Source organism: Artemia sp. Qi Xiang Cuo, chromosome 18 (genome assembly GCF_049724085.1).
Source record: "Artemia sp. Qi Xiang Cuo chromosome 18, ASM4972408v1, whole genome shotgun sequence".
Classification (NCBI taxonomy): domain Eukaryota; kingdom Metazoa; phylum Arthropoda; class Branchiopoda; order Anostraca; family Artemiidae; genus Artemia; species Artemia sp. Qi Xiang Cuo.
The window spans coordinates 25377756-25404012 of record NC_142811.1 but is presented as its reverse complement, the minus strand read 5'-3'; the positions used below and the strand labels follow the sequence as shown (position 1 = coordinate 25404012).

Genomic DNA, 26257 nt, shown 5'->3' with positions numbered 1-26257 from the left:
AGTTGCGAAATAAGTCGTCCTGAACAAATGCTATTAAAAGTCAGCCTAATAGGTCTTTACTTGTAACTCTGAAAGAAGTCAGAAAATGGGGAAACTTTGAGGGATTTCGGTATTTAAAATAGGGATTTTCCACCAGCCTTTAAGGGATTGAAAAAATTTAAAGTAGAAACACTGGTAATATAGCGTAAGAATCAATTTTGTTAACAATCCTGTTCAAATAGTAAGCACGATAACATACTTCCTTCCGGACTGTGTCCTACTATAATTCTACTCTTTTTTTCACAGTTAAATACTTTATTCCCACATTAGTGGAATGGAAGCACGTCTACATTGGTTACTATTGAAAAGGTTTAAGTTCAATTTAGGGAAGCTTGGACTCTCCTCTCTCCAGTAATATTTTCAAGTTTAGTAATATATTTCCAGTAGTATTTTGTTTGTTTGTTTATTTCAGGGAAAAAGCCTGTTCAGTGGCTTGGTGAAGAAGCAACACGAAGATACTATCGAAACTCTAATCCCAATTTACCAGCTAATCAAAATCTTCCAGACACAAAAGAAATCAGGAGAAAAAATGGGAACTGTCTTCTTGACCCTCACGACCATATAGTTGACGTTTTAGATGACAATGATTTTGTCGTTGTTACCCATGCTACTCCTTGCCAAAAAAATAATCATAACGACGATCATGATGAGGATTATATTTATTTGGACGGTGAACAGTTAACTCCGTCGCAGCTTTATTCGTTGGGCTACGGAAATCGTAAAATAGGCCTTAAAAAAATTGCGGAGGAAAGAGTCCATGCAGCAAGAGACATTGTTGAAACAATCCTTCGAGAAAGCCGTGTTGTCTATGGAATAACTACTGGATTTGGGAAGTTTGCCAGAACAGTAATACCAAAGGATAAACTACTGTAAGTTTCTTCCTACTGATAATTAATTGATAGATCAGATGATTGAGATAGATTGACAGTTGAATAGGTAAACATGAAAATATAATGTGCTCAGAAACAACAAAAGCATGGTATGAATTTGTGTCTTTATGTTAATACTTTATTGAAAATGCCCCTGTTCTTGCAACAGGCACATAGACCGATGCAGTAATTACTTTGAGGGTTGGCCGGCTCATTGGTGGGGGTACGAATTTGAAAAAGCGTCAAAACATTGTAAGTTATATGAAAAATAGAAGAGGATGCGGGAAGAATTATAAAATGGCTGCAATTCCAGGATGGGGAAAAAAGTTCCACTACCCTTAGTATTCCCGATGTATAATTATATGTGGATTTGTAAATTCGAAATTTCTGGATGTAACAGATTTGTAGCCTCTAATAAGACCCTTTCTAAATATGGAGCTCTTAATAGGTGTGTAAAAATGGTGCTAGGCACAGTCCCCTAAGAAAATACCACTCAGGAGAAAATTCCCACCTAAAACTACCCCCTGATTCCCCTCTGGATAATCCTCTTCTGCAGAATTGTTTTCCTCCTATAGCTCCCCCACACGTGGAAAATCCTACCCCCATAGGTAAAACTGAGCAGCCACAGAAAAGGTATGACAAATAAAAATAATGAAGAAAAGAAGGAATTTTTTAATATTCCACCAATATTCCAAATATAAGCAAAACATGTGGTGTAGAACGTTTTATAGTATTAAAGATGGAGGAAAGAGTTTAATTCCTAGTGACATATTACACTTACTCTTCTAATGTTCAATACCTCTAACCCGAAGACTACATAACTGAATTGTATGTGCTTTATAGTGTCATGAAGCCACAGCATGCTTCAACAAACTGTCATTTTTAAAGTCTTATTTTCGGAATTAAACCTTCTTTCAAAAGAGCTATTGCTATGCCAAGCCGAAAGGGATATTTAGTGGGTACCTGCGTGTGCCCCGGGAGGTGACATCAGAGATGCGTGATTGGTAATGCCCGGGAAAAACCGCGCCACATTGGTAGATTATTGGGTGCCACAAGGTGGAGAGGGGCAAAGAGCACATCCCTAATTTAAAATTTTCTTTGCTTTTATTTATAACTAATTGTATTATAATTTTAATATTCTAAAGACAGAAATGCTGTCTTCCCTAAAAACAGACATAAAATGTCTATTGTGTTAGAATAATGGCTACGGAAACACTTTGACGGATTGCAAACAATGTCAGAAATTATTTTATATTTGCATAATAGATATTTGCATAAAGGAAGCCCGAGAATAAGGCCAGATTCCTTTGTTTACACAGTTTTGAATTTTGAAAGCAGAAATACGTACATACGTACCTGGAGGAACAAGAAATTACAAAAAGTATAAAAAATGTAAAAAAGGGGATACTAAGAGAGAGACATGAAAAATGAGAACTTCTAACCAAAGTAAGTGAGTAAAGTTACAAAGCATGCTATCAAAGCCAAAAGTAACAGTTTTCCTTTTAAAACAAGGTAGTAATTCCAATCCATAGCTAAGTTTCCATATTAGAATCTACTTCCATGGTTGAAGATGAGAGGGGTACGTAAGAGAGAAAAAGGTATGCATATAAAAGAGAAAAGTGATCATACGTTCTGTACTTTATTTTAGCATTCTAGCCATTGCATCATTCATAAATATTGTTGAAGCTGCGTAAATGTGGCATTGTTCTTGGTATTTTTTGTGCTTACCAAAATTTTAGCCATTTCGAGTGAGCAAACGAGTCTGTTGAACGCATACATCCAGAGTTAAAAAGAAAAACAATGTCTATTGTACTAGGATAATGACTGCAAAAGCACTTTGAAGAATTTACAAACAATTGTTGGAACAAGGCTGGATCCCAGGAGGGGGTACTGGGTTTGACCCCCCCCCCCCCCTGAAATTTTTTGTGACTCGTAAAGATGTAGCAAAAGTGAATATAAGCAATTTTTTCCTTTGTTTTTAAAGTTTTTGTACCCCCACCCCCCGAAAAAATAGCCCTCTCAAGCAAAAATCCTGGATACGCCCTTGCCTGAAAGTATATTTTTGTCGTTTTGAATGTCTTAACTGTTGTTTTTTTTAACATATTATCTTCCTAAGCTTAGATTGTGCACCATTACCATTTAATTTTCCATAAGGGTATTTTTGAATCGGTGCCGTCTATCGCAACAGATTAAGATGAATAATGTTTTGCTGATAGTGACAGACTATTTCTAAGAGATGTATTGTAATTCTTTTGAGAATCTGAATTGACTGATTAACCAGCTGCCATCGTAAGCCTAACATATTGACTTCCAAGCATCCTGACTCTTATGGACGTTTGAATGAAATTATCACATGCACATTGGAACCAGTTATTTTTAATTTTGTTTTCTTTAGAGTGTGGATCGACACGGTTTCTGTATTATAGAAGTAAATAAAAAAACAATTTTTTTATTTTAACTGAAAGTAAGGAGTGATATTAAAACTTAAACAAACAGAAATTATTCCATATATGAAAGGGGCTGTCCCCCCGCAACACCCCGCTCGTTACGCCAAAGTGTTTTACTACTTTAAAAGTAGAGTTTTGAAAAAGGGTCAAACAAGAGTCAAACAACACCCTTTCATATAAGGAATAATTTCTGTTCGTCTTAAGTTTTAGTATCGCTCCTTATTTTCATTTGAAACAAACGTGTTATTTATTTATTTCTGATCTCTTTTAAATAATGTCGGGAAATCCGGCTTCCTCCTTCAGGGAAAATTCCTTCCCATTACGGTAAATCCCTCCATGTAAAGTTCTTCCCAAATAAAATACCCCCCCCACCAGGAAAATTCCAACCAGACAGTTCCATTCTAGCTGAAAATTACCCCTAGAAAATTTCTTGTTGACAGTTTTATTCGAAAAGTTTTCTTTATCCCATTTTAACTTGAAAAAGAGATTGATTTCTCTTTTTTTTAAATCTGTTGAAAATTTTCCTCCATGGAAAATTCTTCCCATAAATATCCCCCGGCTTCTAGTTGGAAGGCGCTCCCGCAGAAAATTCCCTCTGAAGAATATATCCTGTGGAAAACTCCCCCTTGGATCTCCCGTGGACAATCCCCCTGCCAACAGAAAGATAATCTAGATAATTTCAACCTGGGTAAATATTATCTCCCGGGTTATATATATCAACCCGGGTTATATCTCCACATATAAGAGTGAGTCGGTAAAGAGAAAAGTAAGAAAAAAAATTGTATAGGAATCCTAGCAAATTCCCCCAGTTAAACAAAATTCCTCGGAAAATTCACCCCCTTGGGAACTTCCCTCCCCAAGGAAAATTATCCCCCCGTAGAAAATCTCCCTTGCAAAAAATTATTTCCTCTCCCCGAAAGGTTTCTGTATACTTCCCAATAAAAAATAGTATACCTAAGCAATAGGCACATTTTCTCACTGACAAACCTTTCCCCAGGGACTCTGGGGGTCATGGTATCCCCGAAGACATAGTTACTGGGCTTTTTAACAATTTTGAACAAAATGGCTAACTCAGAGTTTTAGTTGAATGACTTTTAAGAGAAAAAGTGTGTGGGAGGGGGACCAGATGCCCTTCAATCTTTTTGGTCACTTAAAAAGGGCATTAGAACTTTTAATTTTCGTTCGAATGATCCCTTTTTCGAGGTTCTAGGACTACTTGTTCGTTGTGATCACCCCTAGGAAAAACAAAAACAAACAAATAAACTCGTATCCGTGATCTTTTTTCTGGCAAAATGTACAAAATTCTACATTTTTGTAAATAGAAGCTTGAATGTGATGGTGTGATTTCTTGACTTTAGGTGGTGTTCCCCCCTTTCTCGAAAATCAAGCATACTTTCTCAGGGTTGTAACTTTTGATGAGTAACTTTAAACTTAATGATTTGCCCACATTTTGAATCAGCATAATAAACCAAATCTTCTGATATATCTATTGACGTCATAATTCCGTTTTTTAGAGTTTTGGTTACTATTGAGCCGCATCCCTGCTTTCTTACAGTTCGTTACCACGAACCGTTCGACAAGGCTGATGAAGTTCTCTTTTTTTACTTTAGTCAAAAAAATTTTGAAACAGGAATTATTGATTCTTACTTTTAGGCTATAGGTCACATTCACCAATGTTTCTTGAGAACTAATCTATCATTATTTTCAGGGAACTTCAAGAGAATTTAATTCGCTCACATTCAGCTGGAGTGGGAGATCCATTGACTCCAGAACGTACAAAAATGCTATTGGCCTTGAGAATCAATGTCCTCGCAAAAGGTCATAGTGGAATATCACTAGAAACTCTAAAGCAGCTCGTGCAAGCCTTTAATGGTAACATTTTTATTTCACCATTTACTTTCGTATTGTAGGTCAGGCGTGATGGTTACAGTGAATCAAATGTATAAGTAGAGATCAGCTCTGATTTGCCACAGTGGAAACTAAAGTTTTTTTCTCTTGAAAACTGAGTACTCCATTCAAATATATTACATGCCTTGAATTTCTAAACTTTGGATAGATTGAACCTCCATCACTATTTTCATAAAATGCGTCCATAACCACCCTCTAAATGCTTGACTAATTTATGGATTTTCTTTTTACAAAGGTAGATAAGGACGTGGTCCGTAGTTCCCTCATTCCCTCATTAGCAACTCCTGAACGGCGGATGGAAATTTTAGGAGCTTCTAATTATTTTCTACTAACTATAATTAGTATAATTATAATTAGGAGATTCTAATTATAAAATAAAATTATTGTGAAAGAGGTGTTTTGTGTATGATAGAGGTGTTTTGTGTGTCTGATTTAGTAGTACACTTTGTGAAGAAGGGACACCAATCTGCCTATTATATGCTTTAAAGGAATCTAAATTAAATAATTATGATGAGAAAAAGGGTGGACAGCGTTAAGCCCCCCCCCAATGAAAATCCCCCGGAAAATACCCCCCCCCACAGAAAATAACCCCTCCCCCCCGTGGAATATACCTCCCGTGAACCCCCCCCCCCGTGAAAAATAACCGCCTCCAGAAAATACCCACCAGGAAATAACTCCCCGTGGATTCCCCCCACGATAAATACTTCCCCGAAAATGCCCTGGTAAATACCCCCCCCCCCCCCGTGGAAAATAAGGTTTCCAAATTTGAGAATTAGAATTTGAGTTTTTTTTTTTTATTTCGGTAGGGGTATGGAAGTTTGGTAATTGTGTATTATGCGCTACTCACTTAAGTTTGCGCTGTCTAAAATTTGAGAACACAAAAGTTTTTTCGTTAGTTTATTCGTTACTTTATAAATAAATTTGGGCTATAGATTTGCACATTAGAGGGAGGAGTATAAAGGGTTTGCATGCAAAATGTGTTTGGTACAACTATTCTGCATATTAGATCGATAGATAGAGAAGTGTATTCTAAGCCAAATATACGGCCATGAACATAGTAAAATAACATAAATTAAAGTTACCGATAACATAAACTTTGACCAGCGATCATCATAAAGCACTTCAATGAAATACTGCATTAACCTAATACTAGTGCTTAATACATGAGAAAAAGGCCAGAAAAAGGAAAAAGAAAACAACATTTAACGCTTGGAAAAAACACTTAAATGATTTATTTTATACTGGGAATTTTTTTTTCTTTTTAGTTAACAAAATTTCCAGATGCTGCACTATTCTTCTGTAATTTCTTAGTGGCTATATATCTAGAAAGAATTATTTTCTGACTGTTTAAATACTTTACCCCCGGAAAATATCCCCCCCCCCCGTGTAAAAGAAGGTTTTCTAAATTTGAGTTTTTTTTTTGAGGTTTGTTTTTTAATTTCTGCAGGGGAAAGAAGTTTTGATACTTGTGTATTATGGGCAATTCACTCAAGTTTACGCTTTGTAAGACTCAAGAACAAACCGGTTTCCTCGTTAGTTTTTTCAGCTTAGCGCGAGACAAGACAAACGCAAATGAGAGAATTAAAGGGTTATATATAATTTGGGTTATATATTTGCACATAGGGGGGGGGGGGTAAAGTATTTGGACAGTTTGAATTCAGAAAAAAATTCCCAGTATAAATTAAATGTAATGTTTCATTTAAGTGTTTTTTCCAAGTGTTAAGTGTTTTTTTCAATGACCGTTTTTCCAAGTACTAAGTTCTATTATCAGGTTAATATAGTGTTTCACTTAATTGTTTTATGATGATCGCTGATCAAAGTTTGTTATTGGTGCCTTTTATTTATGTTATTTTACCATATTCATGGCCGTATATTTGGCTATAAAATACGCTTCTCTATCAATCTATCTAATATACAGTGTACCAAACACATTTTGCATGCAGACCCGCTATACTCCCCCTCTAATATGCAAACCTACAGCCCAAATTTATTTCTAAAGTAACGAAAAAACTTGTAGGTTCTGAAATTTTACACAGCTAATTGAGCGCATAATACACAAGTACCGAAATTCCTTCCCCCTACGGAAAAAAAAAAAAAATGAAATTCTCAAATTTGGAAACCCTTATTTTCCACGCGGGGGGGGGGGTGTATTTACAGCAGGGGTGGAATTTTGCTTGGGGGGTTTCCTCGGGGGGCATTTTCCGTGGGGGTAGTATTTTCCGTGGGGGTAGTATTTTCCGTGGGGGTATATTCCGGGGATATTTTCCACGGGCGGGTATTTTACGGTGGTCATTTTCCGTGGGGGGTATTTTCCGGGGGGGGGGATATTTTCCATGCGGTAATCGCCGGATGAGGGGGTAAACGCCTAGAGAGTATTTGAGCATTTATTTTTAGCTTTTGTTGATACTTTGGATGAAGAAGGAAGCTAGGTATTTACAATTACGAGTCTGCAATGATTTAAAGTTCAATTCATTTTCAATTCAGTTATTTTCTTTTGTTTTCGTTGGAATTTCCCTATAATTAATTCGTTGTTATTGTACATGCCTTCTTTTTCAAAACCTAGTTTATAGCTAATCCTTATCAGAAACATGAAAAAAATATCTTTCTTATATTCCAGCTTCGTGTTTGTCATGGGTTCCAGAGCAGGGAACTGTTGGTGCTAGTGGGGATCTTGCTCCACTTGCTCATCTTGCACTTGGCCTTATTGGAGAAGGAAAGATGTGGAGTCCTCAGACAGGCTGGGCAAATGCAGCAGACGTACGGTGATCTATTTTTTAGTTTTAGTATTGCTCTGATTTAAGTAGGAAGGCATTATTGACTCCTGAACGAACACAACTGCTGCCATCTATAATCGAGTAACGGGAAAGGGTCAATGACACCTTTTGCAAGGTCAACCAGGGAACTTGGAAATACTGCGGGGAAAATGCACATGCGCACTGAATACTAACGGGAAAATGTCATTGATCTACGAAGGGGACAAAATCAGACTAGATTTCTGGGAAATTGATTTACATAGTCGCCAATGTTGAAAGTCTGACGGAAAATTCTAATGTATCGTGAGGGGATTAAGAAACAATATGGCTTCTCTACTTTAGTGTCAGAGATAAATATTAATATTCTATCGAAGCCATAATAGTGTAACTAGGAACACCTTAGATATTTTTTCAGAAATTGAAACGAGATCAAGACAGATTGAATATATTTTACGCGGGAAATGGTTTCCTGGGTATTTTAAATGTGACATCGCAAAAGGATGCCAAAACAAAAGGAACATTCTGAAATTACTTTTAGGGGATTATTTGGGTGAAAACAAATTAATCAACATTTTAGGGATTATTTGGGTGAAACGAATTAATCGTCATTTTGGAGGATGATTTGGGGTGAAACTCTGTGGTCGTTATAATACACAAGTTCAATTTGAACAGTGTTATAAGGTCTCCTACCCCAGCCCCAAGAGCCCCCCTCCACATAACTCCCCCCCCCCCATTTTTTAATACTTTTTTTTACTTTTAAAAAAATTTTAACATGATATTTTTTTCAACTTTTTTTACATGTCTTAGAATAAACAAGTACACAATATGGTATTATGTAAGACGATTATGGATTTGAACCTTAAGGACAGCAACCATCAATGACCCTAGCCATCAAGGACCTCAACCACCAAGAGGCCCCCCTCCCTCCAACTTTTTGAGAGCCCAACTTCCCCTACTTTTTGCCCCCCCCCCCATTTTTTAACACTTTTTTTGGGAGCTTGAGACGCAGAAGGGCCCCCCTCCCCCAACTTTTTGCCCCCCCCCCCCATTTTTTATAATCCTTTATTTGCACGCTTGAGACACAGAAGGGGTCATCCTCCCCCAAACGTTTTTAGCGTAGAGAAAAGGCGTTGAGGAGAGGACAGCCCCTTTCATATACGGAATAATTTCTGTTCGCTTTAAATTTTAATGTTGCTCTTTACTATCAGTTAATTTAATTTCATGCAACAGACCGATCAGGTTTGACATTCTTCTTACTGGCGCAACAAATTGACATAGCAAAAACTGGCAAATACGATAAGAGGTACAAAAACAGTGGGGCTACTTGGCCTCCCATTCTGTACATAGATTCAGACTTACAAACCGAGAATGACAGGTTTGTATGTCTTCACGGTTTGTATGTCTGAATCTATGTATTTGTAAATGTTTCACACTCTTTTTGCTTGTGTGTTTGAGTTGGTGTTTGGAAGTCCCAGTGTTTGTCTTTGTTGGTTTGTATGTCTAAAGTGCCTGTCTTTCTCTGTTTGTATGTCTGAATCCATTTGTTAGTATTTGTCTCTCACTCTATTTGACTGTGTGTCTGGGCGGGTGTTTGCTTATTCCAATGCATGTCTTTCTCATTTTGTGTGTCTGACTCTATGTATATGTATGTGTTTCACACTCTCTTTGTCTGTTTGTCTGGGTTGGTGTTTGCAAGTCCCCGTGCTTGTCTTTGTTGGTTTGTATGTCTGAAATGTCTGTCTTCCTTGGTTTGTATGTCCGAATCTATGTATTTGTATGTATCTCTCACTCTATTTGTCTGTTCGTCAGGGTTGGTGTTTGCAAGTCTTAGACAGTTGTTTGTTTATCCCAGTGAATTTCTTTCTCGGTTTGTATGTCTGAATCTATGTATTGTATGTGTTTCTCACTCTCTTTGACTGTGTGTGTCTAGGTGGGTGTTTGCTCATCTCAGTGTCTGTCTATCTCGGTTTGTATGTCTGAATCTTTGTATTTGTATGTGTCTCTCACTCTTTTTGCTTTTTTGTTTGGGCGTGTGTTTGCTTGTCCCACTGCCTGTCTTTCTCGGTTTGTATGTCCGAATCTATGTATTTGTATGTATCTCTCACTCTATTTGCCTGTTTGTCAGGGTTGGTGTTTGCAAGTCCCAGTGTTTGTCTTTGATGGTTTGTATATCTGAATTGCTTGTCCTTCTCGGTTTGTATGTTTGAATCTATGTATTTGTATGTGACTCTCACTCTTTTTGCTTAATGGTCTGGGCGGGTGGTTGCATATCCCACTGTCTGTCTTTGTTGGTTTGTATGTCTAAAGCGCCTGTCTTTCTCTGTTTGTATGTCTGAATCTGTTTGTTTGTATGTGTCTCTCACTTACTTGGAATGTGTGTCTGGGCGGGTGTTGGCTTATTCCAGTGTACGTCTTTCTTAGTTTGTGTGTTTGAATCTATGTATTTGTATGTGGTTCACACTCTCTTTGTCTGTTTGCCTGGGTTGGTGTTTACAAGTCCCAGTGTTTGTCTTTGTTGGTTTGTATAGCTGAAGTGTATGTCTTTCTCGGTTTGTATGTGTGAATCTATGTATTTGTATGTGTCTCTCACTCTTTTTTCCTTATGGGTGTGTTCGGGTGTTTGCTTATTCCATTGCATGTCTTTCACGGTTTGTGTGTCTGTATCAACATATTTGTATATGTTTCTCATCTCTTTGCCAGTGTGTGTCTGGGCAGGTGTTTGTATATCCCAGTGCCTGTCTTTCTCGGTTTGTATGTCTGAATCTATGTATTTGAATGTGTCTCTCACTCCTTTTGCTTCTGTGTTTGGGCGGGTGTTTGCTTGTCCCACTGCCTGTCTTTCTCGGTTTGTATGTCTGAATCTATGTATTTGTATGTGTTTCAAATTCTCTTCGTCTGTTTGTCTGGTTTGGTGTTTGCAAGTCCCAGTGATTGTCTTTGTTGGTTTGTATGTCTGAACTGTCTGTCTTTCTCGGTTTATATATGTGAATCAATGTATTTGTATGTGTCTCTCACTCTCTTTGTCTGTTTGTCTTGGTTGGTGATTGCAAGTCCCAGTGTTTGTCTTTGTTGGTTTGTATGTCTGAAGTGTTTGTCTTTCTCGGTTTATATGTGTGAATCAATGTATTTGTATATGTTTCTCACTCTCTTTGTCTGTTTGTCTGGGTTGGTGTTTGATTATCCCCGTGCCTGTCTTTCTCGGTTTGTGTGTCTGAATCTATGTATTTGTATGAGTCTCTAACTCCTTTTTCTTGTGTGTTTGGATGGGTGTTTGCTTGTCACACTGCCTGTCTTTCTCGGTTTGTATGTCTGAATATATGTATTTGTATATTTTTGACATTTTCTTTGTCTGTTTGTCTGGGCTGGTGTTTGCAAGTCCCAGTGTTCAAACACTGTCTCAATCAAAGACAGATAGTTTGTGTATCTAAAGTGCCTGTCTTTCTCAATTCGTATGTCTGAATCTATGTATTTTTATGTGTTTCACACTTTCTTTGTCTGTTTGTTTTGGTTTGTGTTTGCACGTCCCAGTGTTTGTCTTTGTCGGTTTGTATATCTAAAGTGCCTGTCTTTCTCTGTTTGTATGTCTGATTCTATATTTTTATTTGTCTCTCACTCTCTTCGACTGTGTGTCTGGTGGGTGTTTGCTTATTCTAGTGCATGTCTTTCACGGTTTGTATGTCTGAATCTATGTATTTGTGTGTGTTTCTCACTCTATTTTTCTGTGTTTGTCTGAGCAGGTGTTTGCTTATCCTAGTGCCTGTCTTTCTTGGTTTGTATGTCTGAATCTATGTATCTGTATTTGTCTCTCACTGTTTTTGCTTTTGTGTCTGGGTGGGTGTTTGCTCATTCCACTGCCTGTCTTTCTCGGTTTGTATGAATCTATGTATTTGCATGTGTCTCTCACTCTTTTTGCTTGTGTGTTTGGGTGGGTGTTTGCTTGTCCGACTGCCTGTCTTTCTCGGTTTGTTGTCTGGGAGGGTGTTCCTTTTGCTTGTGTGACTGTTTTTGCCTGTCTTTCTTTTTGCTTGTGTATCTGGGTGTGTGTTTGCTTATTCCAATGCATATCTTTCTCGGTTTGTGTGTCTGAATCTATGTATTTGTATGTGTTTTATACTCTCTTTGTCTGTTTGTCTGGGTTGGTGTTTGCAAGTCCAAGTGTATGTCTTTGTTGGTTTGTATGTCTAAAGTGCCTGTCTTTCCCTGTTTGTATGTCTGAATCTATTTGTTTGTAATTGTCTCTTCATCTCTTTGATGGTGTGTCTGGGTGGGTGTTTGCTTATTCCAGTGCATATCTTTCTTGGTTTTTGTGTCTGACTCTATGTATATGTATGTGTTTCACACTATGTCTGTTTGTCTGGGTTGGTGTTTACAAGTCCAAGCGTTTGTTTTCTTAGGTTTATATGTCTGAAGTGTCTGTCTTTCTCGGTTTGTATGTGTGAATCTATGTATTTGTATGTGTGTCACACTCTTTTTTCTTTGCGTGTCTGGGCGGGTGTTTGCTTATTCCAGTGCATTTCTATCACGGTTTGTGTGTCTGAATCTATGTATTTGTATATGTTTCTCACTCTCTTTGCCAGTGTGTGTCTGGGAGGTGTTTGCTTATTCCAGTGCTTGTCTTTCTCGGTTTGTATGTCTGAATCTATGTATTTGAATGTCTCTCTCACTCCTTTTGCTTGTGTGTTTTGCAGGGTGTTTGCTTGTCCCACTGCCTGTCCTTCTCGGTTTGTATGTCTGAATCTATGTATGTGTATGTGTTTGAAATTCTCTTTTTCTGTTTGTCTGTGTTGGTGTTTGCAAGTCCCAGTGTTTGTCTTTGATGGTTTGTATATCTGAAGTGCCTGTCTTTCTTGGTTTGTATGTGTGAATATATGTATTTGTATGTGTCTCTCACTCTTTTTTCCTTGTTTGTAGGGGCGGGGGTTTGCTTATTCCAGTTCATGTCTTTCACGGTTTGTTTGTCTGAATCTACGTATTTGTTTGTGTTTCTCACTCTCTTTGCCAATGTGTGTCTGGACAGCCAGTGCTTGTCTTTCTCGGTTTGTATGTCTGAATCTATGTATTTGAATGTGTTTCTCACTCCTTTTGCTTGTGTGTTTTAGGCGGGTGTTTGCTTGTCCCACTGCCTGTCTTTCTCGGTTTGTATATCTGAATCTATGTATTTGTATGTGTTTCACACACTCTCTTCGTCTGTTTGTCTAGGTTGGTGTTTGCAAGTCCTAGTGATTTTCTTTGTTGGTTTGTATGTCTGAAGTGTCTGTCTTTCTTGGTTTGTATGTGTGAATCTATCAATTTGTATGTGTCTCTCACTCTCTTTGTTTGTTTGTCCGAGCTGGTGATTGCAAGTCCCAGTGTTTGTCTTTGTTGGTTTGTATGTCAGAAGTGTCTGTCTTTCTCGGTCTGTATGTGTGAATCTATGTATTTGTATATGTCTCTCACTCTTTTTACTTGTGTGTCGGGGCAGGTATAGGCTTATTCCAGTACAGGTCTTTCTAGGTTTGTGTCTGAATCTACATATTTTTGTGTGTTTCTCACTCTCTTTGTCTGTTTGTCTGGGTTGGTGTTTGCTTATCCCCGTTCCTGTCTTTCTCGGTTTATGTGTGTCAATCTATGGATTTGTGTATGTGTCTAACTCCTTTTGGTTGTCTGTCTTGGCAGCTGTTTGCTAGTCCCACTGCCTGTCTTTCTCGGTTTGTATGTCTGAATCTATGTATTTGTATGTGTTTCACACTATCTTTGTCTGTTTGTCTGGGTTTGTGTTTGCACGTCCCAGTGTTTGTCTTTGTCGGTTTGTATGTCTGAAGTGTCAGTCTTTCTTGGTTTATATGTCTGAATCTATGTATTTGTATGTGGTTCTCACTGTTTTTGTTTGTGCGGTTGGGTGGCTGTTTTCTTATTCCAGTGCATGTCTCTCTCGGTTTGTGTGTCTGAATCTATGTATTTGTATATGTTGCACACTCTTTTTGTCATTTTGTCTGGGTTGGTGATTGCAAGTCCCAGTGTTTGTCTTTGTTGGTTTGTATGTCTGAATCGTCTGTATTTCTCGGTTTGTATGTGTGAATATATGTATTTGTATGTGTCTCTCACTCTTTTTACTTGTGTGTCTGGGCAGGTGTTTGCTTATTCCAGTGCTTTGTCTGTTTGTTTGGGTTGGTGTTTACAAGTCCAAGTGTTTGTCTTTGTAGGTTTATATGTCTGAACTGTCTTTCTTTCTCGGTTTGTATGTGTGATTCTATGTATTTGTACGTGTGTCTCACTCTTTTTTCCTTATGTGTCTGGGAGGGTGTTTGCTTATTCCAATGCATGTCTATCACAGTTTGTGTGTCTGAATCTATGTATTTGTATGTGTTTCTCACTCTCTTTGTGAATTCCCGTCAGATTTTCAAAATTGGCGATTATATTTAGTCTGATCTTGTCCCCTTCGTAGATCAATAACATTGTCCCGTTAGCATTCAGTGCGCATGTAGATTTTCCCCACAGTATTTCCAAGTTCCCTGATTGACCTTGAAAGAGGTGTCATTGATCCTGTCCCGTTAGACTCGATTATAGATATCAGCAGTTGTGTTCGTTCTGGAGTCAATAATGCCTTCCTACTGATTTAATCTTTTATTTTATTTTGAAATAAAACCAAAATCGTTAGATTTAAACGTTTTTTTCTTAACTAAAATTAAAGCCGGATCTTATACTAGATTGCAATGATTTAGTTACCTTAAACGATTAAATAACAATTTAGATGCCTTAAAGGATTAAGTATTAAACTTGTGGATATTTTGATTTATTTCATATATATTATAAAACAAACTGGATTTGTTAAGGGTGCCGCAGATGGCAAGAGGAATGTGGTCTCAAATTTAAAATGCATTCCAAGTTGATAATTTTCTAGTTTTTGAAGGAGAGGGGCACACCTTGCTCCTAGCATACTTTCCACCTATATGCTCGTATATGAATGCAACCTTATATTTCAAACCTAAACTAAGTAACAACAGCTAATTTTCATACCACAGAACCGTATTAAATTCTTGGCACAAATATATTCCTCCAAGTGAGAAGGGGGGAGGAGTTAAGCATAAATCCCCCCTAGGGACTAACCCAAAGTATCCCCCAAGAAACACTGGAAAATTTTGGCTAGAAATGTACTTTTGATACATCTGCTTCCCTCCCAACAAGAAAACCCTTCTTTTCTGCCAGACCCTTCCACCCCCCCCCCCCCAAAAAAAAAAAACTTACGTAGGTGACCAGGGAAAGTTTTTTCGAACAAATCTTGCTATTAGGGAATACTCCCCCATCCGTCCTACCTTTATGCAAATAATGATATAAATGAAAATTTTATTTTGCACTGTAAATATTTCTATAAGAAGAGTGAGGTTGTCAGCCTCATGGACTATATAGCACGCCTGATCTGAATACATCCTCCAAATTAAAAAAAGCCTCCCTCCATATTGACTTGAATGACCTCTTACGGGAAGTTGTAAAATATATGCAAAGAAGAACTTTTGAAGAGTTTTTCATCCCTCCTCCCCTCCCGCTCCTCCTCGGAGAAAGATCTACTGACCACTCCCTGACAGGTAGTGTAAAATAATATAATGCTGCACACACGGTAACTGCATTAAACCTCAGATGAAGTAATATCTTATATTGAGAGTATGTATGCTTATGGATGTATGTAGCATCATACGACAGCATACCATTTGGTTTTGATAGATTTTTCAATAAATAATTAAAAAAATAATCTATAAAAATGTAAAAAATATAAAAATATAATTCCAGTAGTTTTAAACAGATTGGCAATCCAAGAATGTTAGTTCTAAAACATTCGGTACTATTTAAGTCAAACTTGTCATTTTGTTACACTAAGTCACAACTTTGATGCAGCGTAATCACTGTTGTCAGAGGCAACGCCATAACATTGCATATAATAAAGGCCATACGGCTCCAATGTTTTATTATTATTATTATTTATTCATTTTTTCCCCGAGAGGCACTTCAAATGGAAGGGGTCGTCGTAGAAACTTCAAAGGGGGCTCATTTGAATGGATATCGAGAGTTCTAGTGCCCTTTTTAAGGGTCAAAAGTGATTGAAGAGTAAATAGCCCCCCCCCCCACGCCAATAATTTCCCAAACACATCCGATCAAAATTTTGAGAGAGTCATTTTGTTCAGCGTAGTTGATTTCCAGATAGGAAATATTATTTTGAGGAGGACACTCCCCACAGCCCTCAGGGCAAGGGTTTTATGTTATGCCCTGGGGGCATATAAGGTTTGTATACAAGTCGTTGTCGTAGAAACTTCAAAACATGCTCATTTGATTGGAAATTCGAAGGGCTAGTGCCCTTTTTAATAGTCGAAAGTGATTGGAGGGCAACTAGCTCCCCCCTCACGCCTATCATTCCCCCAAACAAATCTTATCAAAATTTTGAGATAACCACTTTGATCAGCGTAGTTGATTTCCTGTTAGAAAATATTTTTTTGAGGAGGACACTCCCCCACAACCCTCAGGGCAAGGGTTTTATGTTATGCCCTAGGGGCATATAGTTTAGATAAGAGTTTTAGTTTAGAGTTTAGAGTTTTGGTTCCACTTTTAGTTTAGTTTAGTATTAGTTAAGAGTTTTAGTTTGGAGTTGTAGTTTAGTTTTAATAAAGAGTTTTAGTTTAGAGTTGTAGTTTAGTTTTAGTTAGGAGTTTTAGTTTAGAGTTTAGAATTTTAGCTTAGAGTCTTAGCTTAGAGTTTTAGTTAGAGTTGTAGTTTAGTTTAGTTGTAGTTCAGAGTCTAGAGTTTCAAGTTAGACTCTCAGCACTTAGAGTTTTAGTTAGAGTTCTATTTTATTTAAGCTTTAGTTAAGTGTTTTTGACTTGTAGTTTAGTTTTAACTAAACGTTTTAGTTTAGAGTGTTAGCCTAGAGTCACAGCTTAGAGTTTTTCCTTGCACTTTTAGTTTAGTTTAGTTTTAGATAAAAGTTTAAGTTTAGAGTTTCAGTTTAGAGTTTCAGTTTGGTATTAGCTTACAGTTTTAGTTACAGTTACAGTAGTTCAGACTTTTAGTTTACAGTTTAGAGTTTTGGTTTAGAGTCTTAGCTTTGAGTTTTAGTTAGAGTTATAGTTTAGTTTAGTTTTAGTTAAGACTTTCTGTTTAGAGTTTTGAGTCTTAGTATTGAGTTTTAGTTAGAGTTTAGAGTTTCAATTTAGAATCTTAGCTTAGAGTTTTAGTTCTATTTATAATTTAATTTAGTTTTAGTTTAGAATTTAGAGTTTTAGTTTACAGTCTTAGCTTAGAGTTTTTGTTAGAGTTATAGTTTAGTTTAGTTGTATTTCAGAGTCTAGCCTCCTGACTACCCTTGTCCCTCTGGGTGGACATACAGTTAATTTTTTTTAGCGCGATAGTTATTGGTTGGAACGTCATCTACGCACTACAGTTGGAACCAGCGTACCTGGCTTGCCATCTGTGATTTTTTTCAGCTTGTTATTGGTAGTGGAAGAGTGGTTTTTGCACTAAAGAAATGGAGGAAAGTTCAAAATCGAAGAAGAGCAGGAGGACAAGAGGTAAGAAAATTCCTAATTGGTCTTGGAATGAAAGGTGGAGCCTGAAAAAAAATAATCTTCCTTAGAAGGATTAAAACTTCATTTTGGGAGGGATTTTTTCACCTATATCCATTACATCATCTATTGGTGTGCGACTAAAGTTCAATGTCCACCCCCGTGGACATCGGTTCTCAATCAAGCATTTTTAAGTTAGAAAGATAAGAGTCGACAGAATCGGAAGAATCGGAAGTCTCAAAGACTCGGAATAAAGATAATAGTCTCTAATAATCGGAAAAAATATAATCAAATCAAAAAAGGGACGGTCCAATAATGTTCAAAGAAGGAGAGGTGCCTTACTATCTGAGATTAACAAAATCTACTCTGAAAGAACTAGAGCGAAGTAAAGTGTCGGCGTGACTCCGTTTTGAAGAAAATACCATAAAAAACCCTCGGACGGCAAGTATTTTCCCCAAACGTCACTCCCAATCCAGAATCCAGCCGCCTCGAGCTGTTTCTGAGCCCATCCCTGCTTTGTCCCCCATTCGCTGCGTTAATTCCAGATACGAAAGAACTTTTATCCCCTTCATTACAGAGAAAATGAATAAAATGCCTCAATAGTTTCTTTTTTGCCCTCTTTTGTTGTTTATTAGCTGATGGTACTGCCCAGGTTCTTGCGCTCTTTTGCTCGCCCCCCTTTCTTGACCAGCTTTTATTGTCTTTAACTCTTTTATTGATTTACTGTAGTTTAATTGCTGACACTTTCTTAGTATCCCTTTTAATTTAAATGCATTTATGTTTTGTGCTAAGTTTAGTCTGACCAGTTTTTAATGCATTTATGTCTCGCTCTAAGTTTAGTTTGACAAATTTTTGTTTTTTTTAATTTTTTAATTGACTTTTTAAAGTTTTAATTATTGACTTTTAAATGATGCTCATTATGGTTTTCTCTATTTCGTTGTTGTTCTTTGCATTTGCAGGGTAACCATTTATTTGTTGTTGACTCCAAACTCCGAATTCGGCCCTGTGTGGGCTTGTGATAGCGATTTTTTTTAAATAAATATCTCTTATCTCTTATCTCTCAGAACAGAAGAACTTCCTATTTTAATGTCTTTTCTTTACTTTCGCTTATGGTCACCTTCAAAAGCTGAAAACTATGTTTTCTCTTGTAGTTACCGTGCCTGATGCCTTGGCAACCATCGATGCTAGTGATGTTGAGGACCTTTCTGCAGATGACAGTGATGATGACCTCTTTGAGTCCCACGATATAGAACTTGAAGATACAAGTGAAGATGAAGATCCGAACAGCGCCTTCCTTCCAGGCGACGAAAGTATCATCGACGAGGAAGTATCTGAACTGGAGTCTGATTTTGAAGATGACATACCTCTAGCCGAGCGGGCTCGGATATCACAGTGACCTATGAAACGACCAAAATTGATGAAATGGAGGGAAAGCATGGGGTTTGATATTCACTTGGGTTCGGTAAGAGATGATGCTATCTTTACTGACCGTTATGTTTGGAAAAAAGAAGATGTTTTCACACAGTATTTCCCCGAGTCTTTTTCCGATGAGACGGCACATGCCACAAACTACCCTTATAAAAAAAAATTCCACAAGAACTTGAATGTCACTGCTGACGAACTTAAGACATTATTCGGAGCTTTAATATTAATTGGCAATCTCAAATATCCTCAAATCGAAATGTACTGGAAGGCACAGTACCGTGTAAACCAGATATCAGAAAATATTGGAAAAAACCGTTTCTTCACTCTAAGAAGCAATCTGAAATTTGTTGTAGATGAAGAAATTTCCGACGACATTAAGAAGAACAATCGGTTGTGGAGAGTTCAGTCAATTATCGACCTTTTCCGTACCGTTTGCCTTTCTTTCCCGAGGGACAAAAATTGTTCAATTGATAAGCAGATGATCCCATTTTATGGCAAAACGTCGTTAAGGCAGTATGTACCTAATAAGCCAAACCCCGTCGGCCTCAAAAACTTTGTTTTGGCTAATCCGAAGGGCCTCGTACTCGACTTCGAGATTTATCAGGGTGCCAATACGCTTCCTAAAAGTATGTGATGCGATGGCCTTGCAGCTGGAATCGTACTCAGGCTATCGCAAGCTCTCCCACCCGGATATAGCCTCTACTTTGATCGATTTTTCAACTCAACAAAACTACTCGACCTTCTGTGCGAAATGCAGATAAATGCAACTGGCACAATCATGCGAAATAGATTTGGAAGGGAGACCGTACCTCTGAAGCCAGATAAAGAAATGAAGAAGAAAGGGAGAGGGTCGAGCGTTGCATTTGTGCGAGAAGATCGCAAGCTAGCCATCACGGAATGATTTGATACGAGAATTGTGACACTAGGCTCGAATAGTAAGGCAATAGAAGCAGAGACAATAATGGAAAGATGGGACAAAAAGCAGAGGAAGCGGATCACAGTCTCTTGCCCAAGGTCAGTAGCTGACTACAACAAGTACATGGGTGGAATGGACATGGCTGACCGTATGGTCACTTATTGCCGATTCCCTTATAAAACTAGAAAATTGGCCGTAAGATTCCTTCATCATTTTATTGATGCTGCATTCGAGATGCAGGCTCATAAAAAAAAATAGCAGGCCAAGCTTGAAGAAACTCATCTTATATCATTTTCACGTCGCAGAGTACCTTCTCTGTCGGCGGAAACCGGAGCAGTATGTCGAGGAAAATGACGATTGTGAAGTAGCGTCGGCTGGTGATTTCAAAAAGTGCCGACCATTACCGCCTGAGAGAGGTAGAGCAGCCATTCACTTACCCGAATACCAAGACCTAAAGGACACGAAGAGGTGCAGCCTTCCTGGCTGCTCAATGAAGACGAGGTGGTGTTATGTTGAGTGTAAAGTGTTTCTGTGTCTTGTTGGTGAGAGATACTGCTTTTCTTGTTTTCACCTGTAAACAACCATGGAAAATAAATGTCCTGTTTCTTTTTCTCGATGAAAATAAAAGTGTTATATAGTCGACGGATCTCTCTGATTTACTCCGTTGGGAACCGATGTCCACGGGAGTGGACAAGAGATTTTGGAGAGGGGAGGGAAGTAAAATTTTTCAAGGTCATTTTTGACATCAGCGATTTTTTTAACACATGTGGTGTAAAAATCACGCGTCTTCAATACCTATATCTATGCCGGTAGTCAGGAGGCTAGAGTTTCAAGTTAGACTCTCAGCACTTAGAGTTATAGTTAGAGTTATATTTTATTTTAGTTTTAGTTAAGTGTTTTTGGACTTGTAGTTTAGTTTTAGCTAATCGTTTTAGTTTAGAGTTTTAGCCTAGAGTCATAGCTTAGGTCTTTTCTTAGCACTTTTATTTAGTTTAGTTTTAGATAATACTTTTATTTTAGAGTTTCAGTTTAGTATGAGCTTACAGTTTTAGTTAGAGTTATAGTAGTTAAGAGTTTTAGTTTAGAGATTTAGTTTAGTTTCTTAGATTAGAGTCTTAGTTAGAGTTATAGTTTAGTTTAGTTTTAGTTAAGACTTTTTGTTTAGAGTTTAGAGTCTTAGCATAGAGTTTTAGTTAGATTTTAGAGTTTCAGTTTAGAGTCTTAGCTTAGAGTTTTAGTCCTATTTATAGTATAGTTTAGTTTTAGTTTAGAATTTAGAGTTTTAGTTTAGAGTCTTAGCGTAGAGTTTTTTTTAGAGTTATAGTTTAGTTTAGTTTTAGTTAGGAGCTTTAGTTTAGATCTCTAGTTTAGTTCTAGTTTAGAGTTTTAGTTTAGAGTTTATAGTTTTAGTTTACAGTTTTACATTAGAGTTTTAGTTAGAGTTATAGTTTTAGTTTAGTTTTAGTTAAGAGTTTTAGTTTAGATCTTGGAGTTTAAGTTTTTCAGTCTTAGCTTACAGTTTTAGTTAGAGTTATAGTAGTTGAGAGTTTTAGTTTAAAGTTTTAGTTTAGAGTTTTAGCTTATAGTGTTATTAGAGCGATAGTTTAGTTTAGTTTTAGTTAAGAGTTGTTTTTTAGAGTTTAGTGTCTTAGCATAGAATTTTAGTTTAGAGTCTTAGCTTAGAGTTTTAGTTCTATTTATAGTTTAGTTTAGTTCTAGTTGAGAATTTAGAGTTTTAGTTTAGAGTCTTAGCTTAGAGTTTTTTTTAGAGTTATAGTTTTGTTTAGTTTAGATACTGGAGTTTTAGTTTTGAGTCTTAGCTTAGAGTTTTAGTTAGAGGTATAGTTTAGTTTAGTTTTAATTCAGAGTTTTATTTTAGAGTCTTAGCTTTGAGTTTTAGTCAGAGTTATAGTTTAATTTAGTTTAAGTTAAAAATTTTAGTTTAGAGCTGTTGTTTAGTTTTAGATAAGAGTGTGTGTGTGTGTGTGTGTGTGTGTGTGTGTGTGTGTGTGTGTGTGTGTGTGTGTGTGTGTGTGTGTGTGTGTGTGTGTGTGTGTGTGTGTGTGTGTGTGTGTGTGTGTGTGTGTGTGTGTGTGTGTGTGTGTGTGTGTGTGTGTGTGTGTGTGTGTGTGTGTGTGTGTGTGTGTGTGTGTGTGTGTGTGTGTGTGTGTGTGTGTGTGTGTGTGTGTGTGTGTGTGTGTGTGTGTGTGTGTGTGTGTGTGTGTGTGTGTGTGTGTGTGTGTGTGTGTGTGTGTGTGTGTGTGTGTGTGTGTGTGTGTGTGTGTGTGTGTGTGTGTGTGTGTGTGTGTGTGTGTGTGTGTGTGTGTGTGTGTGTGTGTGTGTGTGTGTGTGTGTGTGTGTGTGTGTGTGTGTGTGTGTGTGTGTGTGTGTGTGTGTGTGTGTGTGTGTGTGTGTGTGTGTGTGTGTGTGTGTGTGTGTGTGTGTGTGTGTGTGTGTGTGTGTGTGTGTGTGTGTGTGTGTGTGTGTGTGTGTGTGTGTGTGTGTGTGTGTGTGTGTGTGTGTGTGTGTGTGTGTGTGTGTGTGTGTGTGTGTGTGTGTGTGTGTGTGTGTGTGTGTGTGTGTGTGTGTGTGTGTGTGTGTGTGTGTGTGTGTGTGTGTGTGTGTGTGTGTGTGTGTGTGTGTGTGTGTGTGTGTGTGTGTGTGTGTGTGTGTGTGTGTGTGTGTGTGTGTGTGTGTGTGTGTGTGTGTGTGTGTGTGTGTGTGTGTGTGTGTGTGTGTGTGTGTGTGTGTGTGTGTGTGTGTGTGTGTGTGTGTGTGTGTGTGTGTGTGTGTGTGTGTGTGTGTGTGTGTGTGTGTGTGTGTGTGTGTGTGTGTGTGTGTGTGTGTGTGTGTGTGTGTGTGTGTGTGTGTGTGTGTGTGTGTGTGTGTGTGTGTGTGTGTGTGTGTGTGTGTGTGTGTGTGTGTGTGTGTGTGTGTGTGTGTGTGTGTGTGTGTGTGTGTGTGTGTGTGTGTGTGTGTGTGTGTGTGTGTGTGTGTGTGTGTGTGTGTGTGTGTGTGTGTGTGTGTGTGTGTGTGTGTGTGTGTGTGTGTGTGTGTGTGTGTGTGTGTGTGTGTGTGTGTGTGTGTGTGTGTGTGTGTGTGTGTGTGTGTGTGTGTGTGTGTGTGTGTGTGTGTGTGTGTGTGTGTGTGTGTGTGTGTGTGTGTGTGTGTGTGTGTGTGTGTGTGTGTGTGTGTGTGTGTGTGTGTGTGTGTGTGTGTGTGTGTGTGTGTGTGTGTGTGTGTGTGTGTGTGTGTGTGTGTGTGTGTGTGTGTGTGTGTGTGTGTGTGTGTGTGTGTGTGTGTGGGTGTGTGTTTAATATGATTCTTTGAGTGTAACCTGGTATAAGAAAGAGAAATTATATCTTTTTTTTATATTGTGATGTGACACTTCAATTAAGCTGAAAAAAATACTTTCAGTGTTTAATGACCTAAATCTGTAGAACCGCTACCCTTTTATTACTTTTTTTTAATTCTTAATTCATGCTTTATCCTAACATTGACATTGAGGTTTTTTTTGGGTTTTTTTTTATAACACGCACACCGAGATAGACATATACAGAGATAAGAGAGAGAGAGGGAGAGAGAGAGAAGATACAATTTTTCTTACGTAGTCACGGAGAGAGGTGACTGGTTCCATGACTACATCAGCTTCATCGAATGGGAGTAGGGTTTGCATGTTGAGTGTGGCAGTTGACCAGTTGACAGTTGGTTTGTGTATGATGGGTCCGGGGGGTTGTGTCATCTTGTTGTGTGTGTTAGCTTTGGGAATTGACCAGTTGACAGTTGGCTGGTGTATGATGGGTCCGGATGGTTGTGGCATATTGCTGTGGATGCTGGATTTGACAGCTGGATAGTTGGCTATTGGGCGGCTTACGGTTAATGTTGATTGTATTAATGGATTCGACCTACGACCATTTTGTATAACCGTCGGTCAGTTTGAACTGACCACTGGAGTCGCTTCACCCCTTCTTATCTTCTTAATTGGTAGGGGAGCTCTGAAAAATCCTAAAAAAGGGGGTGGAGGGAGGGGGTTGGAGGGAGGGGGTTGGAAGGAGGGGGTTGTAGGGAAGGGGGGTGGACGATTGTGGCACTTTGGGCCGGTGGGGAACGAATGTGTGGAACTTTGGGCCGGAATAAAAATAGGTATGATTTACCTCATGTGCTAAGCTCGCAAGTCATTTAAATGCAGTGTTTACATACTTTTTTTCATGTTTTGTTATTGCTCTTTACCGACCTCTGGAGATCCAGGTTCAAAAAATATTTAACAATCTGTTAACTATAATAGGGTCTATATAAATTTTATTAGAATTAATTTCTTTACCCACTAAGAATATAAAGGAATAACTTACTTCTTGCGTGTAGCTTTCGTCAATATTCCTTTTATTTGAATGCATCATTATATTTCAAATGCCAATTCTGAACTGAAAAAATAATTCATTCTCGGAGTTGTTATGTCCGCGTTTAAGGTTAAAAATAAGTCAACCACACCTAACAAATTAAATTACAGAAAGAATTTCACAATTTCATACAAAGGAAACGAATCACTACCATGAAAACATCACGCACTTTGAACAGAGATCAGCACGAATTTTCACAGTGGTTGAATCCGGTCATTGCACTGTTTTCTTGTATTGGCGGGAGTACTGTCCGCTACTTATCATTATAGCTATATGGAAGTACTGTCTGCTACCTTTAATTGTAGCTATATGGGGAGACACCCCGCTACCTTAAATTGAACAATTACTACTAGCATTAACCAAACTTGACTTTTTAGAAGTGAACATACAATGCACCAGCACCGGAATCATTTCTGTTCGTTTTAAGTTTTAATGTCACCCCCTCCCCTTCTTCGGGTTCCCCCTCTTTTTCGAAAATAAAGCAAATATTCTCAGGCTCGTAAATTTGATAGGTAGCACTAAACATGATGAAACTTAAATATTTGAAATCAGCATAAAATGCGATTCTTTTGATGTATCTATTGGTATCAAAATTCCATTCTTTTAGAGTTTTGGTTTCTACTGAGCCGGGTCGCTCCTTACTTACAGTTCGTTACCACGAACTGTCTGATCAAAGTCTTAAGCTGGTAAGCTTTCAACAATTAATCATGTCAAATATTTGATAGGAACTATCGAATACTCAGTTTAATTTTATTAATTCTTGCCAAGACTGGTAATATATTTTGGAATAAAAAATTATTTTGAAATAGGGAACTAAAAAAGAAAATTGATACTTTGGCAATAAAAACGAACAAAAATTAACTAAGACAAAACTTTCCGAAAAAGAAGCTTTTAAAGAAATGTAAAGGCCATATTAAACTTATGATCAAAAGAAATAGAAAGCTACAATAACTCAAAACGACCAGAAATTAATATTGAAGAATAAATGAAACCCAGAATAAATAGAGAATAATGGTAAAAGCATAAGGCCTACTGATCATTTGGTGCTTTACTAAAATGAATTATATTACAAATATTTTCTTATGTACTTATTACAGCATTGAAATAAAAATGAAAATTGCAGTGAAACCAGACCAGGATTTACCAATAAACCCTCTAGGCAGTGTGGCTTCCACTATTCCTGGAGTTTTAAGGATTTCCCCAAAAACTTAGCGAAAACCAAGCGTCAAAGCCTTAAATCTGGTCTTGGGTGAATCAAAATCTGTAGCTGGTGAGCTTTCAGCAATTAATCATGTCAAATATTTCATAGGAAATTCAGTTTAATTGTGTTAGTTCTTGCCAAAACTGTTAATTTATTTTGGAATAAAAAATCATTTTGAAATAGGAAATTTTGAAAAAATTGAAACTTTGGCAATCAAAAACAACCAGAAATTAATTCAAGAAAAGCTTTCCGAAAAAGAAGTTCTGTAAAGAAAAGTAAAAGGCATATTTAACTTAAGGTCAGAAAAAACCGGAACCTACAATAACTCAAACTCAAAACGACCAAAAATTACTATTAAAGAATAAATGAAACCCAAAAGGAATAAAAATTAAATAAACAATCATAGCAAACAAGCTTACTATATAAATGAGTAAATGAATCTTAAAACAAGTAAAACTTAAAATGAATATGCAAATCAAGCTTGAAACGAACATAAATCGCTACAAACAGGAGTTTGGATTTTGCTTCCTTCTCTCACTGTAAAAGTCTAAAACCTACTGCGTCATTGGCGCTTTACTGAAAAGGAATTATATTAAAAATATTTTCTTTTGAACTTGCTACAACATTGAAAATAAAGAGAAATATTGTAGTAAAATTAAGTTTTGAACTGATGAGCTTTCAGCAGTTAATGTCATTATATTTCAAATATTTATTTTAATTTTATGAGTTCTTTCCAAGGCTGTTCAAGACAAATATAGCTTTACAAACAAGAGTT

At 37.5% G+C, this 26257-nt stretch overlaps 1 protein-coding gene across 1 annotated transcript in view; it reads left to right on the top strand.

The window, feature by feature from the left end:
- LOC148941365 (histidine ammonia-lyase-like) overlaps positions 1-26257 on the top strand; it is an 86002-nt gene that overhangs the window by 38674 nt on the left and 21071 nt on the right. The window contains exons 2-4 of the mRNA XM_089104549.1: positions 452-908; positions 5064-5227; positions 7881-8020. Of these exons, the coding sequence (XP_088960675.1) occupies positions 452-908; positions 5064-5227; positions 7881-8020 (761 nt within the window). The remainder of the gene's footprint in view (positions 1-451; positions 909-5063; positions 5228-7880; positions 8021-26257) is intronic.